This window comes from Eretmochelys imbricata, chromosome 11, assembly GCF_965152235.1.
Source record: "Eretmochelys imbricata isolate rEreImb1 chromosome 11, rEreImb1.hap1, whole genome shotgun sequence".
Lineage (NCBI taxonomy): Eukaryota > Metazoa > Chordata > Testudines > Cheloniidae > Eretmochelys > Eretmochelys imbricata.
The window spans coordinates 69,308,938-69,324,458 of NC_135582.1; the positions used below are offsets into that span (position 1 = coordinate 69,308,938).

At 47.2% G+C, this 15,521-nt stretch overlaps 1 protein-coding gene across 1 annotated transcript in view; it reads right to left on the reverse strand.

The window, feature by feature from the left end:
• RAMP1 (receptor activity modifying protein 1) overlaps nucleotides 1-9,864 on the reverse strand; it is a 75,843-nt gene extending 65,979 nt beyond the window's left edge. Inside the window, exons 1-2 of the mRNA XM_077829479.1 lie at nucleotides 9,762-9,864; nucleotides 2,914-3,052 (exon numbers count right to left, since the gene is read on the reverse strand). Coding sequence (XP_077685605.1) covers nucleotides 2,914-3,052; nucleotides 9,762-9,864 — 242 coding nt within the window. The remainder of the gene's footprint in view (nucleotides 1-2,913; nucleotides 3,053-9,761) is intronic.
• Between the last annotated feature and the right edge of the window lie 5,657 nt (nucleotides 9,865-15,521).

A 15,521-nucleotide genomic window follows, 5' to 3' on the forward strand; every position in this document is an offset into this window, starting at 1 on the left:
AGCAATGGCTCCCAGCTCCTGCCGAGAATTGGATGGGAGGAGCTCCTTGAACTTTTGAATAGCAGACTAGGAATTATAGCTGTATCCGCTAAGGATCATGAGCTGATTAGCGATCCGTAGGGAGAGGCCACTGATAGAATAAACCTTTCTCCCAAAGAGATCCAGACATTTCACATCCCTTGATTTAGGGGCAGGCCCCTGCTGACCCCGTCTCTCTTTTTCGTTTACCGCATCCACCACCAGGGAGCATGGGGGGGAGGGAAATGGATAAAGAGGTATCCGTACCCCTTAGTGAGGACAAAGTACTTTCTTTCGGCCCCTTTGGCTGTGGGGGGAATGGAGGCCGGAGTTTGCCAGATTGTTTTGGCATTTGACTGAATTGACTTTATAAAGGGCAGTTGCACCCTAGAGGGCCCTTCTGGTGTCAGAACGTCCACCATGGGATCCTCTTCTTCTACGACCTCTTCCACTTGGAGATTCATGTTTAAGGCCACTCGCCATAGGAGTTCCTGCAGGGCCCGGTAGTCCATGGGTTGGGGGCCGGATGTGGATGTACCCACCACCGCCTCATCATCAGGAGAAAACGAGGAGGAGGTGACCAGCAGAATTGGGTCCAAGACAGCCCCTTGGTCACTGGTTCTGGTTCCTCCTGAGCACCAGGTGTAGCCTCCACTGGGGGTGGGGCCGGATCCAGGGTTTGTGTGGGGTGCGGAGGATGACGACTGATGGGAATACAAGACCCAGAATGAGATGGCGGAGGGATGCCTGGAGGGCACCCTGAGCTTGGTGGTATGCCCAGGGAGTCCAGAACTGCCACTAGGGTTGCCAGTGGGGCACTGAAGAGTCTCATCTGAGACTGCCCGGACCTGATTGGGGTGCCTCCGATGCTCCCGATGCCCTACCTGACCTGGGGGAGGGTGACTGGGAGCGGGACGGCCAAGGAGGGGCGGTACGCTGTGCTGGGAGGGTTCTGCGTCCCCTGACGGGCGGAATGGGTACCGTGCGGAGTGGCGAGATCCAGACGGTGATTTGCGGTGCCATTGTGGAGAGAAGTACCGGGAGATCGATTGGCTCCGAGATGTTGGACTTTGCCTCAGTGGAGAGCGGCCACAGGAGTGTGACCAATGCCGTGCCGGGGAATGGTGCCGTGCCAGAGAGCGGTGCCACGATGGAGAGTGGTTTCGCGGACAGCGTCGCGGATCGGTGTCGGTTCGAGCGGTGCCGCGGGGTCTCAGACTTTGACCTAGACCTCGAGCAGGACCACAACCTGTCAGCCGATGACCACCTCGAGCGGGGCCGGCTCCGAGGATCGGGGCTGCGAGACCAGTGCCGCGAGTCGGACCAGCACGGAGCACCAATCCCATCATTCCATGGGCATCCTACTACATTGCCAGCTGCTTTTCAACTGAAGTGGGGGGGGGAAGAGTGCGTGTGTGTATGGAGGTGGGGAGACAGACAGTGTGTTTTGCGGGACAGACAGTGCATCAGCATGCTGTCTTGTAAGTTCAGACAGCAGTAGGAAGCAACCAGTCCTGAAGCAGGGGGAGAGGGAAACCCCAACATCAACCTCCGCCTCCATCCCTGGGCGCTCTCTCTCTCTCTCTCTCTCTCTCACACACACACACACGCCTCTGTGTTCAGCAGCACAAGCATTCCACATGAATGGTTTGCTCTGTGTCCCGGGGCTGGTCAGCACAGCACGCAAGGGCTGTCAGAAATGGAGCTTTGAAAGCGGCAGGGTGCATGCCTCCAGGGCAGCCGAGTTCAAAACAATGAGCAGAGCGGCCACTTGAGGCATCATGGGACCGCTCCGGAGGCCAATTACAGGGCAGCCAGCGCTCAAGTGTCCACACTGGCAATAGAGCCCCGGAGCCTCTGCACGTGAAAGCTTATGACTGTCGTCGAGGTGGGTTTTCTGCAGCGCGGCACCCGAGGAGTTTCGGTGTGCAAAGTGGCTTGGCAGCATGTACGTATCTGCAGTTTGAGCGCAAAAAGCAGCTTTGCTTCACAGAAACTTGCCAGTGTAGACAAGCCCTAAGCGTAAAACCCACCTCTTTGGCCAAGCCTCCCAGCAATAGCTCAAACACACTCCAGACACCATCCATTTTACTCTATTTTAAAATAAATCAGCATCTTCAGGCCTATTCCCTACTGGCAGAAAGGAGAGCGAGAGAGAGAGAGACAGACAGACCGACCAACATAATTGTCGCTACACTTATTCCTGGAAGTTACTCAGTGATAGGCAGCAGAGTAAGAACATAAGAATGGCCCTACTGGGTCAGACCAAAGGTCCATCTAGCCCAGTATCCTGTCTTCCAGTGCCAGGTGCCCCAGAGGGAACGAACAGACCAGGTCATCATCAAGTGATCCATGCCCTGTGGTTCATTCTCAGCTTCTAGCAAACAGAAATACATTCAGAAAAGTATGCAAGATATTTCTCTCAAGCAGTGATGGGAAAATAGGCTCCAATATGTAATGCCTTGAAGTGGACTCCCTGGAAACTGAAACAAGTTGCAAGGCAGCGTGGAGTACAATCTGTGAACCTAACACAGCGCCCTGCTGCCTCTTGTTCAGAAGCACTGTTTGGAAGGACAACATGTAATATTACGCTACATCAGTTCGCTCACAGCTACATTGTAATGACCACAACATCTTCCGTAGTGCAGGGGATAAACACTTCCCTGGTCACACTGGACAATGCATGGTGCGATCAGCTTCCCATGGAAGCGTGGTGCTCAGACACTATGGTGATAGGCACTAGTACTAAACCCTAAGCTTGATAGCTACCCACAGGGTCTTGTTTTCAAACTGAGGCAGGCTGGCAGTTCTTTCGCTGGTCACCAGGTCTCTGGCCAGGACACCCTGCTTTGTTATATCAGAAAGGTCTGGAGACAATAGCACCAAGACACTTACCCTACTGTCTCATCCCAGTCACACCACAGCTTCTGCCCTATCACCTCCATGTCAAATTTAAACCGGTTTAGGCAGTAATCCTGGATCAGCTGGCCATAGTCTGCGTCATGGCACGCGGTGACCACGATAAAGTGATGGGCTGAAAAAGAGAAAAGGAACAAGGTTGGGTTGGCTTTAATGGTCTGATTTATTCGCACTGAAAATATTGTCATCAAAATCTTTCCTTCTCCCCACTCCCCAATTACAGCACCCCAGCCCAGATCCTCAAAGGTGTTTAGGTACTTAACTCCCTGGCCTTTTCTCCCTTCTCTGGGGTACAAACCACCCCCTCCTTGGCAGTAAGGCCAGGTAGGTCCTGCACTTCCTCAGAGTTTGCCTGCCAACTCCCTTCATTCTTCTGCCAATAGCAATTATAATTCAACTGACATAAGCCAGCTGATTAATATGTCAGGAAGCCTCCCTTCTGCTCTGCGTCCATGTAACTGGAGTATCATTAGCATCCCTGTTCTCAGTAGAATCCTTCCATACCAGATCCCCTGCACAATGCTGCAGCCTCAGAAATGGCCCGTCCAACCTCCCACGCAATCCTCATTAGAAAAGAATGGCAAATACTGCTCTGCCAAGGACTGTACTCGACTCTCCTCTCCAAACATGACAGTTCCAGACGAGGAGCCAGTATCTGGATGACAGGATTCCACTTTTTGTGCATGTTAATGAATTATTGTCCATTAGGAGCTCTCGAGCTGGACACACAAGCTTAGCAGCCATGTGGTCCCCACACGGGAGCCTAGATATAGAAACAGCTCCCAAGGCCTAGGAAGAATATGGGAAGAACATAGAAATTGACATAGAAAAAGACCAGTACATTTTATCTAGTCCAAAAGCCTTTTTGTAGCCCTGGGCTATTCAAAGAAAGTTATAAATATCTCCCATGAAGCATCCGATAGTGCAATCTTATACCGCAGTGGTTAAGTTTCTTCCTGAGTCCATCCAGGGATGAATTTATGCACTGACATATGAGGATTGATAGCCCTTGCCATTTTTATCCTATCTACTTTATAATAGCAGCAGCAGATGCTAGAATAATTCATACCAGTATGTCTCATCTTGTTTAGAACCTTACCATGCTGTTTGCCTCCAGAGCAGCACGCAGTAGGGAGTTCCATAAATCAAGTTCTATAAATCACTCGGATTCTGCATAAGAGTAGTTTTCAGTTCCTTGAATCAATGTGAACATGTTGCTTTTCCATGACATTTATGGTGGGGGAGCCGTGTTCAGTATTTGGATGGCAACCCCCGGCTCATGGTGTGTGGTAGGAGCCAGAGAGGCTTGGTTCCAGTTTCCAAAACAGGTCACCCTTTGTTAGTCGGCACATGATGGGAGGGTAAGTTGAACGTGGTGTGCCGACGCACTCAGGGGCCTGGCCTACACTATAGAAAGTTGCCACATTTGAACACGATTGCGAACGACTGAATGAAATGAGACGATTCAAATCATGACTTACAGTCAGTGCAGATCAGGCCAGTTACGACCACGTCAGCTAACAGAGTAAACTCACCAGGGTTAAGGTTTGCAAATATCAGCTCTGATCATGCCCTCCTATACATGAATTGCAAAGTCCAGAACAAAGGCTTTCTTTCCAGGACAAATGAGCACTGACCACCTGAAACCCAGCACTAGAATGACTCAGACCAAACCAGCAACCCTACAGCAAGACACCACAGTCTACAGCAGCCAAGGATTTTATTTATGAACATCGGTAACAAGACCCGATCTTTTTTATATTATTCAAAAGACCTGGACCAAATTCTTAAGTACGTACAGTTTTAGGAACAGTTTCAGCAAAAGCTTAAGCTTAAGGGGAGAGTGTTGTCCTAGCAATGGAATGCCGACGTCCAGTTCTTCAGTACGTGGTGGAGAACACATGTGCTATCAATGAAATCAAGCTCGGCTAAGTCAGATGAAACCAGGCTTGGTTAAGTCGCCAGGAGAATCACAATGGGAACCTTAACATGAAGGATACAACTCCTGCCATGGATTAGATGGAAGCTGTATTCACCTAATTTGACTGGGACACTAGAATTTCCAAATGAGTCTGCTTTATTATATCTTAGGCCTTCTCTAGATTGGAGATTTGCCCCAGTTACAGCCATTGGTGACCAAAGTCTGGTCCTTCCCTTGTTTTGCTGAAGACCTCAGAGAGGTTTGTGATTCAGGTTTAAAACCACTGATTTAGTTTATTATTAAAAATAATGTCTTCTATATAAATCATAAATAACCAAGGACAAAGTGGGGAGAGAGAGAAATAGGATCTAATCCTGTAGCTCTCACTCAGGCAATAGGTCAGGACCCTTAACCAGCATCAATAAAGTTTCATACTTCAGTGAGAGGAATGGGTTGAAGGAGAGGGCAAAGGTCATACCTCCCGAGGTGGGTGGATAAGCACATTGGGAGTTCCTGACTTTGCTTCTGCTGCTGTCTGGCCTGGAAGAGGGGCCGTAGCATGTCTCCGAATACTGGTGCTGGTATTTTTCCAATAGAAAAGAGGACGGAAACTAAGCATGTGGTTAAAAATGCAAATTTAGCAAGGGCAGAGTATGTTGCAAAAATTGCAGAGTGAGACCTGAAAATTGCAAGACCGATGTACAATTGTGTCCTGTCCCCGACATTAAAAAAAGCCTTTTTTTTTGGGGGGGGGGGGGGGGGTGAGAGGGGATGCTGCTTGGTGCAAGCTAAACTGATAGAAGCCAGGCTTAAACGGATTCAAGAGATTGTCCACACACACAGCTGCACTGCTGTAACTAAATCAGTATAAAAAGGATCCCTTTAATTAAACCACTATAACAGTGCATGGACCAGGCCTGGGAGGCTGGGATGAGAAAATGTGTAGTAATGTTACACAGGGCAGAGAGCTCGGACTCTATGAAAAAAATTTAATACAGGCCATCTGAGCAGGACGCTGGCAGACCAGATGCCAGCTCCTGCCAACTAGGCCCCTAGGCCTCACTGACCACTGACAGATGCATAGCTGGAAACCAGTCTGGCTCACCTGTGGGTTAGTATAGTTAAACTAGGTATTTATTAGGTTTATAAAAATGTGTTTAGACATTATGAAATGCTTTTGAGTTGCTGCATGCATTAATGTTGCTTATAATTAGGGCCCTACCAAATTCACTGGCCATTTTGGTCAATTTCACAGTCATAGGATTTTAAAAAAAATTAAATTTAATGATTTCAGCTATTTAAATGTGAAATTTCATAATGTTGTAATTGTTGGGGTCCTGACCCAAAAAGGAGTTGGGGGGGGGGTCAAAAGGTTATTGTAGGGGGGTTGTGGTACTGCGACCCTTACATCCCAGTTGGGAGCCACTCCAGACAGCTTGACACTGAGCATGCTCAGAAATGATTTACTAATTGATAACAAATTTCCTTCTCTCAAAACCACCCATCTTGATCTGAGCTGTGGAAGAACTTGTGGACTGCTGTGTCTAACTGTTCCAACAGTACTCCAGCCCAGATGGCACAGGCATGTGAAATCAGCCCACAGATATCTGTTATTCAGTGGCAGATAGTTAGCATAAATCGACGCAGCTCTGTGGAGGGTAGTATCATACAGAAGGAAAGATGCGGAGTATTGTGATACAGTGCACACAGGGACTGAGGATGCAGCCAGAGGTGCTGGGTGACCAAAGAGGAAGAAGGCTGTAGAGAGACATAATTGGGGAAAGGGAAAGGCCGGGAACTCAGGTATGAGGAAAGCAGGATTAACACTACCGAAGAAGAATAAAATGCAGTCACAGGTAAGCCAGGTCAGCATAGCTTTAGACAGGACAGGAGGGATAGCTCAGTGGTTTGAGCACTGGCCTGCTGAACCCAGGGTTGTGAGCTCAATCCTTGAGGGGACCATTTAGGGATCTGGGGCAAAAATTGGGGATTGGTCCTGCTTTGAGCAGGGGGTTGGACTAGATGACCTCCTGAGGTCCCGTCTAACCCTGATATTCTCTGATCTGTTGCTGACCTTTTTAAATCTTCACTGGGGTGCTGTGGCTTCTCCGAGAGAGACATTCTGCTGAGATCTCCATGCCTCAGCCTGAATGGGGAGAGGCACATCATGGGAAGTCCAAAGCCATTTTCAGGGTGGCTGCGCAGAATATAATTCTGTCACAGTTTGGAACTGCATGTCTCCAGGCAGGGTGGTGGGGCTGGGCCTGTACACTAATTCCTACAGCCCCACCAGGCAAGGCACGGCACTGCTCCATGTTCACGTCCAGCAGCTGTGGGTGAACCATCCATTTTTAAATCAAAACAGCCCCTGGGGCTGTCAATTTGCTGTAAACAGGACAGCCATTCACACTGCTGCTGGGCTGAGAGCATTCAAACAACTTCTTGTTCACTTTGACTGAGAACAATAATATATTTACTAGGTGCAACCACAAAGCGGCAGAAATCATCTTACCATAGAAATTTGTAAGGACACTCCACTCCAGCTTTGCCAACCAAGAGCAAGGTCTGCTAAACACAGATTTGGTAGCAAACACGGATTTGGCCTTTCCATCAAGAAAGGCAGCATCGCGATTGTCAACTTACTATCTTATACTCAACCCCTGCAGCATTTCCAGTGCAGCCGGCCAGCAGTACAAAAAGAACAAAAACACAAACACACCTCCAGGCTAGATGGAAGAGAAGGGAAGGAGAAAAGAAACAAGATGGGAAGAAAAGTAGTGAGATAAAAGATCTCATAGTCCTGTGCTCTGCTCTGCGAAGAAGAGCAGAACAAGGAGGCTAAAAAATAGTTTGACAAGCAACCAAACTGAAGGAGGAAATGGAAAGAAGCAAAAATACAGGTGAGAGACATGCAAGACATTAAGGAAGAGAAATCAACTTAAAAATGAAGGAAGGGTATCATGAGAGCAATAGAACAAGAATAGAAGGGAAGTAGACGTAAACTAAACAGATCATGAGGCCAAGGAAAAGAGATCAGCAGTAACCAAAGTAAACCGTAAATGTCTGTCATAGGAAAAGCCAGAGAGAAGGGTAAACCGCACCAGAGCGGACAGCCAAATCATTTCATGACGGATTTGCGTGGATTACTGCAGATGGAGAGGAGTGGCCATCCGGTGGTTTTCCCAAGAGTGTACGCCCTAAAGCCAGCTGTGCTTTGGGGAAAAGAAGAATGATAGAAACTTAAAAAAAAAGGAGGAGGAGGGAAAGTCAGCAAGTAGCAGAGTGGTGAAAGAGTGAGAGCAAGAAACAAAATCAGCAGAGGGCACCTGCACCTTGTATGCAGGTGTCTACAAGAATATACATCTTGTATTCAACAGGGGGGAGAGCCCATATTTTTGGCTAACAGGTTTTTGTTTTTTTTTAATATAATTAGAAGCAAATCAATTCACGGTGCAAAGAATTCAGCTGTTGGAAGTAGAAGAAATAATAATGCCCTTCTGAGAAAAAAATCCTCCCCCCTTACACTCTCAAGCTTGTGACTAACAACAACATTGAACTCATGCAGTGCCCTGCATCTCAGGATCTCTGTGGACTTTGCAGACACATTGACCAGGTGAGCAGATTTTGTTATATGATCTATTCTAGATCATCTTCCCCCCACCCTCCCCAAGGATCTGACTTTAGCTGCCGCTAAATTGTAATTCTCAACTATTGCTACATCCCACATGCTTATTGCCAGACCTTGTTTTGGTAACCCTAACATACAGATGCGCTTATTACTAAATATAATGATTATTTTAAAGATGGATTTGTCCTGCTGCTTCTGCAAATTAGCAAGTAATGCAAGCACGAGGCATTTTCAAACATCTCTTTCTTGAGTGGTAACAGCTAATTTAGACCCTATCATTTTATACAAATCGTTGGGATGACGTTTTCCAATATGCATTACTTTGCATTTATCAACACTGAAGGTCATCTGCCATTCTGTTGCCCTGTCATCTAGTTTTGTGAGATCCTTTTGTAGCTCTTTGCAGTCTGCTTGGGACTTAACTATCTTAAGTAGTTTTGTAAATATTGCCACCTCACTGTTGACCCCCTTTTCCAGGTCATTTATGAATATGATAAATAGGACTGGGCCCAGTCCAGACCCTTGGGGGACACCACTAGTTACCTCTCTCCATTATGAAAACTTACCATTTATTCCCACCCTTTGTTTCCAACCTTTTAACCAGTGGGCCTCATGTGTCAAACCACCAGATTTTGTAGGGTATCCCCCTCCCATCTTCAATTCTAGATCCCCTGCATCACTTTCTTTATTTCGTCTCAGATGGGTCTCTGACAGTGTTTTTATCCTATTTCACTACTGATTAATTTGGGGAATTTATCTTTATAATCCTTTCATTTTATCTGATCCAATGGCCCTGATCTTCAGGTAGGGCTCCTACAAGTTTGAGGGTGGGGGGAGAACAAGAATAAAGATGAACAGGATGAGCAGAAAACAAAGGAATTATGGGAAGCAGTACTCATTCATCAAGGAAAACCAAATGAGGATTTAACCAAGCTCAGAATTATTTAAGTGTTCATAGATTTTAAAGCCAGAAGGACCAGTTAGGATCTTGCCTGACCTCCTGCATAACATGGGCTGTAAAACCTCACTGAGTGATTCTTGAATCAAGCCCATACCCTCTGGGTGAGTTAGAGCATCTTTTTTGGCAAGATATCCAGTCTTTATTTAAAAATGTTTACATTCAATTCATCCCCAGCCCCCTTTTCAAATTAGACCAGTTGAACACTGCCCTGCACTGTCGACATGACGAAATAGCATTCAAGAACTAAGGGTAGCTTTCCAGCCACGTGCCGCTTCATAGCCCCTGTTCAGCACAAAGCCTAAGCAGGTGCTTACGCCCTGCTGAATTAAAAATGAAGGCGGTGTTAAGTGCTTTGCTGAGTTGAGGCCCACACGAGCTGCTTTGCCGGGGCGGTGGTGCCCCATAGTTTGTGGTCATGACGAAACATGTGTGACAAGCAAAGCTGAAATGGTTGCGGGAGGCCTTTGGCAGCACGTCACTGCCGGGCTGAACGGGGGGGAGGGATAGCTCAGTGGTTTGAGCATTGGCCTGCTAAACCCAGGGTTGTGAGTTCAATCCTTGAGGGGGCCATTTGGGATCTGGGGCAAAAAGTGGGGATTGGTCCTGCTTTGAGCAGGGGGTTGGACTAGATGACCTCCTGAGGTCCCTTCCAACCCTGATATTCTATGACACTGGCTGTGTTTGCTGGGAATCAAAGCTGCACAGCTTTGGCTTAAGCTTTGTGGGAGGAGTCCACAAATCAGGTTTCCTTGCTCGGAGCTCCTCAAGCTGACTGCCCCAAACCTGCAGCTCTTCCAGAAAGACACAGTCTGAATTTCAAAGGTGCTCAGCAGCTGCAGCTCCCACGGTGTCCAATGAGATTAGTGGGTGGGTGCTCCATGCACGAAATTCAGGCCCTTCGAGTGCTACCCAGGGGAGCAGGCAGATATTTTAGGGCAGCACAACAGGGACAGCTAATTTTTTGCCATGAAAAGCAGAGATGAGCTTATGCCATAAAATACAAAGCCAGATTTTTAAACAGCTCAATAATTTGGGAGTGTCCAGAGCCAGGTTCGGTTTGGCCCATTAGAAAGATGGAAGCACCTTTGCAAAATTCATGTCTACATTCAGATTTGGGACCTGCACCCCAAACTTCCAGGTGGTTCAAGCCTGTTTCTAAAAAGCAGCAGCCCTTGTTCCTCAGTCCCTGACTGAGATTGCAGAGCACAGCACGTAGACACAGACCACGACCTCTTTTCCAGCACAGAAATGTGTGGGCCCATGAACAATGCTATCCAGCACGTAACTGACAAACAGCAGGTCCGTATAGCAGCTAGCCAGGGATGGGTGGCATTGGACCTGATCCAACAGGAATCTGTCCACCAACTTCTCTGAGCATTGGATCAGGCTCTCTCTCCCTTAGATTTCCACTTTGATAAACAGCCATTCGTTGGTTTGAAGTCATCACATCCCTTTGCACTTCGTTTCTCATCAGAGGACTGAAAGGACCAGTCGCTTTCTAAACAAGACCAGGAAGACATCTTGAATCTCCCAGAGCCTCCTATCCCATGTTGGCTCGGAATGGAGACCCTACTCTGCTGTCTTTCCTCTGCTGGCTCTGGGAGATCTGAAACATCTCTGCCATTGTTGAAGGTGAATTTACATGGTGAGTCAACTGCATCTAGGACCCTAGATTCTCTTGGCGACCAGAAATGCAGGCTGCTGAAAGAACCAAAGCGGAAGTTAGAGCCAAGCATATGTTCTACACCTTTGTCTCAAGCAGGACTCAAGCCTTGTCTACACAAGAAATTTTCACTGGTTTAATTTAAACTGGTTTAGTTAAACTGGTGCAAATCCCTGTGTAGACAAACTTATTTCAGTACCCAAGAGGCTGACTGTTGTTTAGCTTAAATGTGTACAACTAGGACAAACCAAAAAAGCCATTCTTAAACTGAAATAAGAGTACTGCATGGGGGTTTTCACCAGTTTAACTAAATGGATGTAAATTCAGACCTTTGGTTAAACCTGTAAAACTTTCCCATATAGAAAACGCCCGATCAGCAGCACTGGAGATCTTTGTGTCTTGCCCTCCTTTAACTGGGTGATGAGCTGTTAATCTGCTTCCTGGCACACCTCTCATCCACACAGGAAACAGTCCCCTGCCATGCATCTCAGTTAAGGGCCTGAGAGACAGCCCACTGAGCCTTTCCATTGACTTCATCTTGCACTGAATCAAGCTCTAAGCAAACACCCCTGTCGAAGTGGTGCTGGTTGCCCTCGCAACTCATTCTCGATCAAGCCGCAGTATAATCAAGGTTGGGGATCGCTCTACAAATCAAGAATAAATTCCTATTGCTCTCTGTTGCCCCAAAGAAATCCCGCTGGCTTTCTTTCCAGTGTTAAGCTTTCCACATGATTGTAGGCACTCTGAAACCACTGTGAGCCACAGAGATGCAGTCTTGAGCCAGGCAAGAATTCCCAGTTTGGTTCCCCCAAACCAGAGGACAGCTTAGCTATCTGGATTTCTCTTTGCCTTTGGCACTGTGTGCATTATGAACCAGCTAAACCTCATATCCACAGGCTAGGCTCCTTAGGACGGAAACTCAGGTGCTTACAACAGCATCTCCTTTTCCCATCTGGTACGGAGTCACTTATCTAGGTCAATCCGAGACCCTCCTCTGTCCGTGCTGCTCACACTGGCCACCAGGAAACAGCACGTGCTTGTTCTAAGACCTTTTTGTGGCCATCCTACTGCTCTTGTTGGGAGAACGGGATCTTGCACATCACTTCAGCTAGTATTATTTAGGTCCCTTAATCATCCTATGATACGCGGGGCTTACACAGTAAGCTAGTCCAGGTAGAATCCTTCTTTTTCCCCCTGCAACTGTATTTTCAAAGATTTGCCCAGCTCCCAACCCCACGTAGCCCCATACCATACAATGGGCAGCAGTCCTAACGACAGAGTCAGGACAGAAGGGCTCATATGTGATGTTGGTTGAGACTGCCTGTTTCCAGGAGTCTAAACACATCATCTGCACGATGCATTTGTCCCAGCAGCTTAAAGAGGACATTTCTAGAGGTATGTGCAACTTTATGCATTTGGGCTGCCCTTCTCAAAATCAGGATGTATGTGATTGTTGATTTGATACCTCTCCCTCTGCAGCGAGAAATATTGATTGCAGATTAAGAGAAGTACCGTTAAGAGCCCTCGTTTTCTGTTCAGTACTGAACACAGCACCAGTTTATGTTTAGAGTGATTGGGTGACAAAGCTTTCCAGTCGTTTCAGGCTGCCTTGATTGTCCTGGATTGATGTAATCATGTAGAACGTACTAAAGGGCTTAGAGTATTGACGATTACAAGGAAAGGGCACGCAAGTCACACACACATACCTGTGAGAAGCCAGCCTTGGCACCAAACCATTTTAATAATTTGAAAAACTAAATACTACTTCTGCTATTGAGACCCTCACGGATTCATTTTAGGGCAGCGGGTCACAGCTTCTTAGAGATACTGTCTGGTGGACACTTCCCCTTCCATTCATTGATTGTAAAACATCAGTGGCAACTGCTCAGCTGGGGAAGTGATGTCAGGAAAGAATGCAAAGTATCTTTAACTGGCTAATGTGATAAGTATTTTGCTCTTCATTTCATCTGTTCCATTCCACCTTCTTATTTCCCTCCACATGCTTCCCGGCCATTTGGTCCCCTTGTCCTCCTCTCCCCTGTACATGCTCCATTGCCATGGTGTGTCGTCCTTTCTGGGACAGGCTGCCTTGTTTTTGTGGACAGTCATTCTCTCATTGGTGGCTGACATCCCAAATGCCACTCGTTGTTCCAGTTCCTCTTTCCCCTTGTATAGCATCACCTACTAGCAGAAGCAACCCAGCTTGACTTCCGCTTTTCCCCCCAGCCATTTTTACAGGCTTCTAGGGATTTCTTTGCAAGAAAGAGGCTGAAGAGATGTAGAAGCAACTGGAAAGAAAGTGGAGGGCCAGGTTCAAGTCATCTGACCAATCGACCCTCTGTGGCCAACCAGAAAGGGCTCTGCCAACCCCCAGAGTGCTTTAGTGGGAACAAAAGGCACACCACTACTCCATAAGGCATGTCCCAGTCAAATACTTTTAAAAGCATCTCCCTCTTTCCAGTACTGCTCCAATGAGCATAAAAAGGCCTCACCAGTGTTTATTTTTTTATTGTAATGGTTAAGCACCAATAACGTGCTCAGATGCTTCCAACCTTTTTATAGTGTGTTCTGTGGTGTATTGAAAACTGTCATCACTTTAAATTCTATGGGGTTTTCCTGGTCCTGCTTACAGGCTAGGGGGCTCCATAGGGAAGCATGAGTTTAGTCTGCCAAGAGCCAGCCTGGAGTAAGGTAGGGAGAGTTGCCCCTCTCTGTTTTAGAAGGCAGCCTGCTTTGTCTTTCTCTATTTTGGGGTTCTTGTATGTTCAATTTTGAATTCTAAGAAATAAAGTAGGGTTATGTAGCAACCTTCCAGCGAGAATATGTAGGTTTTTATCTAATTTCTCTGTGTATAGGATGAAACCGTAACGTTCCCTTATATTTCTCAGACCCACAGCCAGCCAGTCCCTGAGGGGGGCCTAGGAGGCTGAACAGAATGTGTATTTTACTGACAGTGGACAAGAATTTTAGACTTCACTAATCAAACAGGAATGGAGACGGAGTTGAAGTTGATGCCATTGGTGGGAGAGCAGGGTCTCGGGCATCACACTGGGCTCTCTCAGGCTGGTATTTAACGGTTTCAGTGGCTTGTTTTAAGCTCATGCCATTCTTGTCCCCTGTCATTAGACCTCTGGTCACAGCCCATGACACACTGGTTCTGCAAATACTTGGGCAGCAGATCCTCTCTGTCCGGGGTGGCTGCAGGTTTGGGGCCGTGAGCTTAGGGGTCCTCCAAGACAGGAAGTCTCATTTGTGGACACACGCCACAGAGTTTAACCCAAAGCTGTGCAACTTTGAACGTGCTTGGTTCCCAGAAACCAGAGCCAGGAATTGAGCCTGTCTGTGCTGTGCTGCCAATATTTTAACAGGGGCTCCCACAAACATTTCCCCTTCACTTGGCATACATCCCGAGTCCCAGGGGTGCAGGCATGCACAGGGATGAGGAATCCATTTGCTTTCCCATTCAAACAACATTTCTTTGTCATAACTGCACATGTGGGAAGGCAGATATGCCGGCACAACCCACTCCTAGGAAGCTACACTTTGATAGATGCGTTACACGTAGAGTGTAGTTTTCAGGAGCAAACGACATGGCTACAGCAATGCAGCATTCAGCTTTGAGCGGGATTTGGAACATCTTGACTCTTGGTGCATCCCAGTGCTTTCCAAAGCCAAAGAGTTTGCTCTTAGAACTATGTCTATGAGCTGCCGAGGAAGGCGAGAACCTCACCCAACCCCTTTTGTAGTAGGCCCGTAACCACTGGCTGGGTTACTGAAATCTTGATTGAAAGAAAGCTTATGCTCAAATATATTGGTTAGTCTCTAAGGTGCCACAAGTACTCCTTTTCTTTTTGCGAATATAGACTAACACGGCTGCTACTCTGAAACCTAAAAGTTACAGAGAATCCACCATTTATTCTAGTTCAAACCAGCAAGTGACCCGTGCCCAGCATTGCAGAGGAAGGCAGAAAACTCCCATAGTCCAGCCAGTCTGACTGGGGGTGGAGGGGGGGAGGAGAGATTTCTTTCCTGACCCCAAATTTTAGACCATAAGCATGTGAGCAAGATACACCAGCCAGGCATGTAAGACAGAGAATTTTTTGACCCACCTCAGGACATGGGTCCACCCCAATTGCTATCTCATCTCTGGTTGTAGCCAGCCTCTGATGTTTCAGAGGAAGACAGAAAAAAAAAACCTGTTTACAAATATGCATCAGGGAAAAATTTCCTTCCTGACCCCTGCAGGCAACTGGCTGAAGCCTTGAAGCATGGGATTAGATTAGTCATTATCGTAGTACACAGCAACAAGTGTTATGTGCACGTTAAGGCCAATGCAAGCAATCCCATCCTCCCCAAGGCCCACAAAGAAAGGTGATGAGCAGCGGGACCCGAAGACTCCAAGGTCAGATGG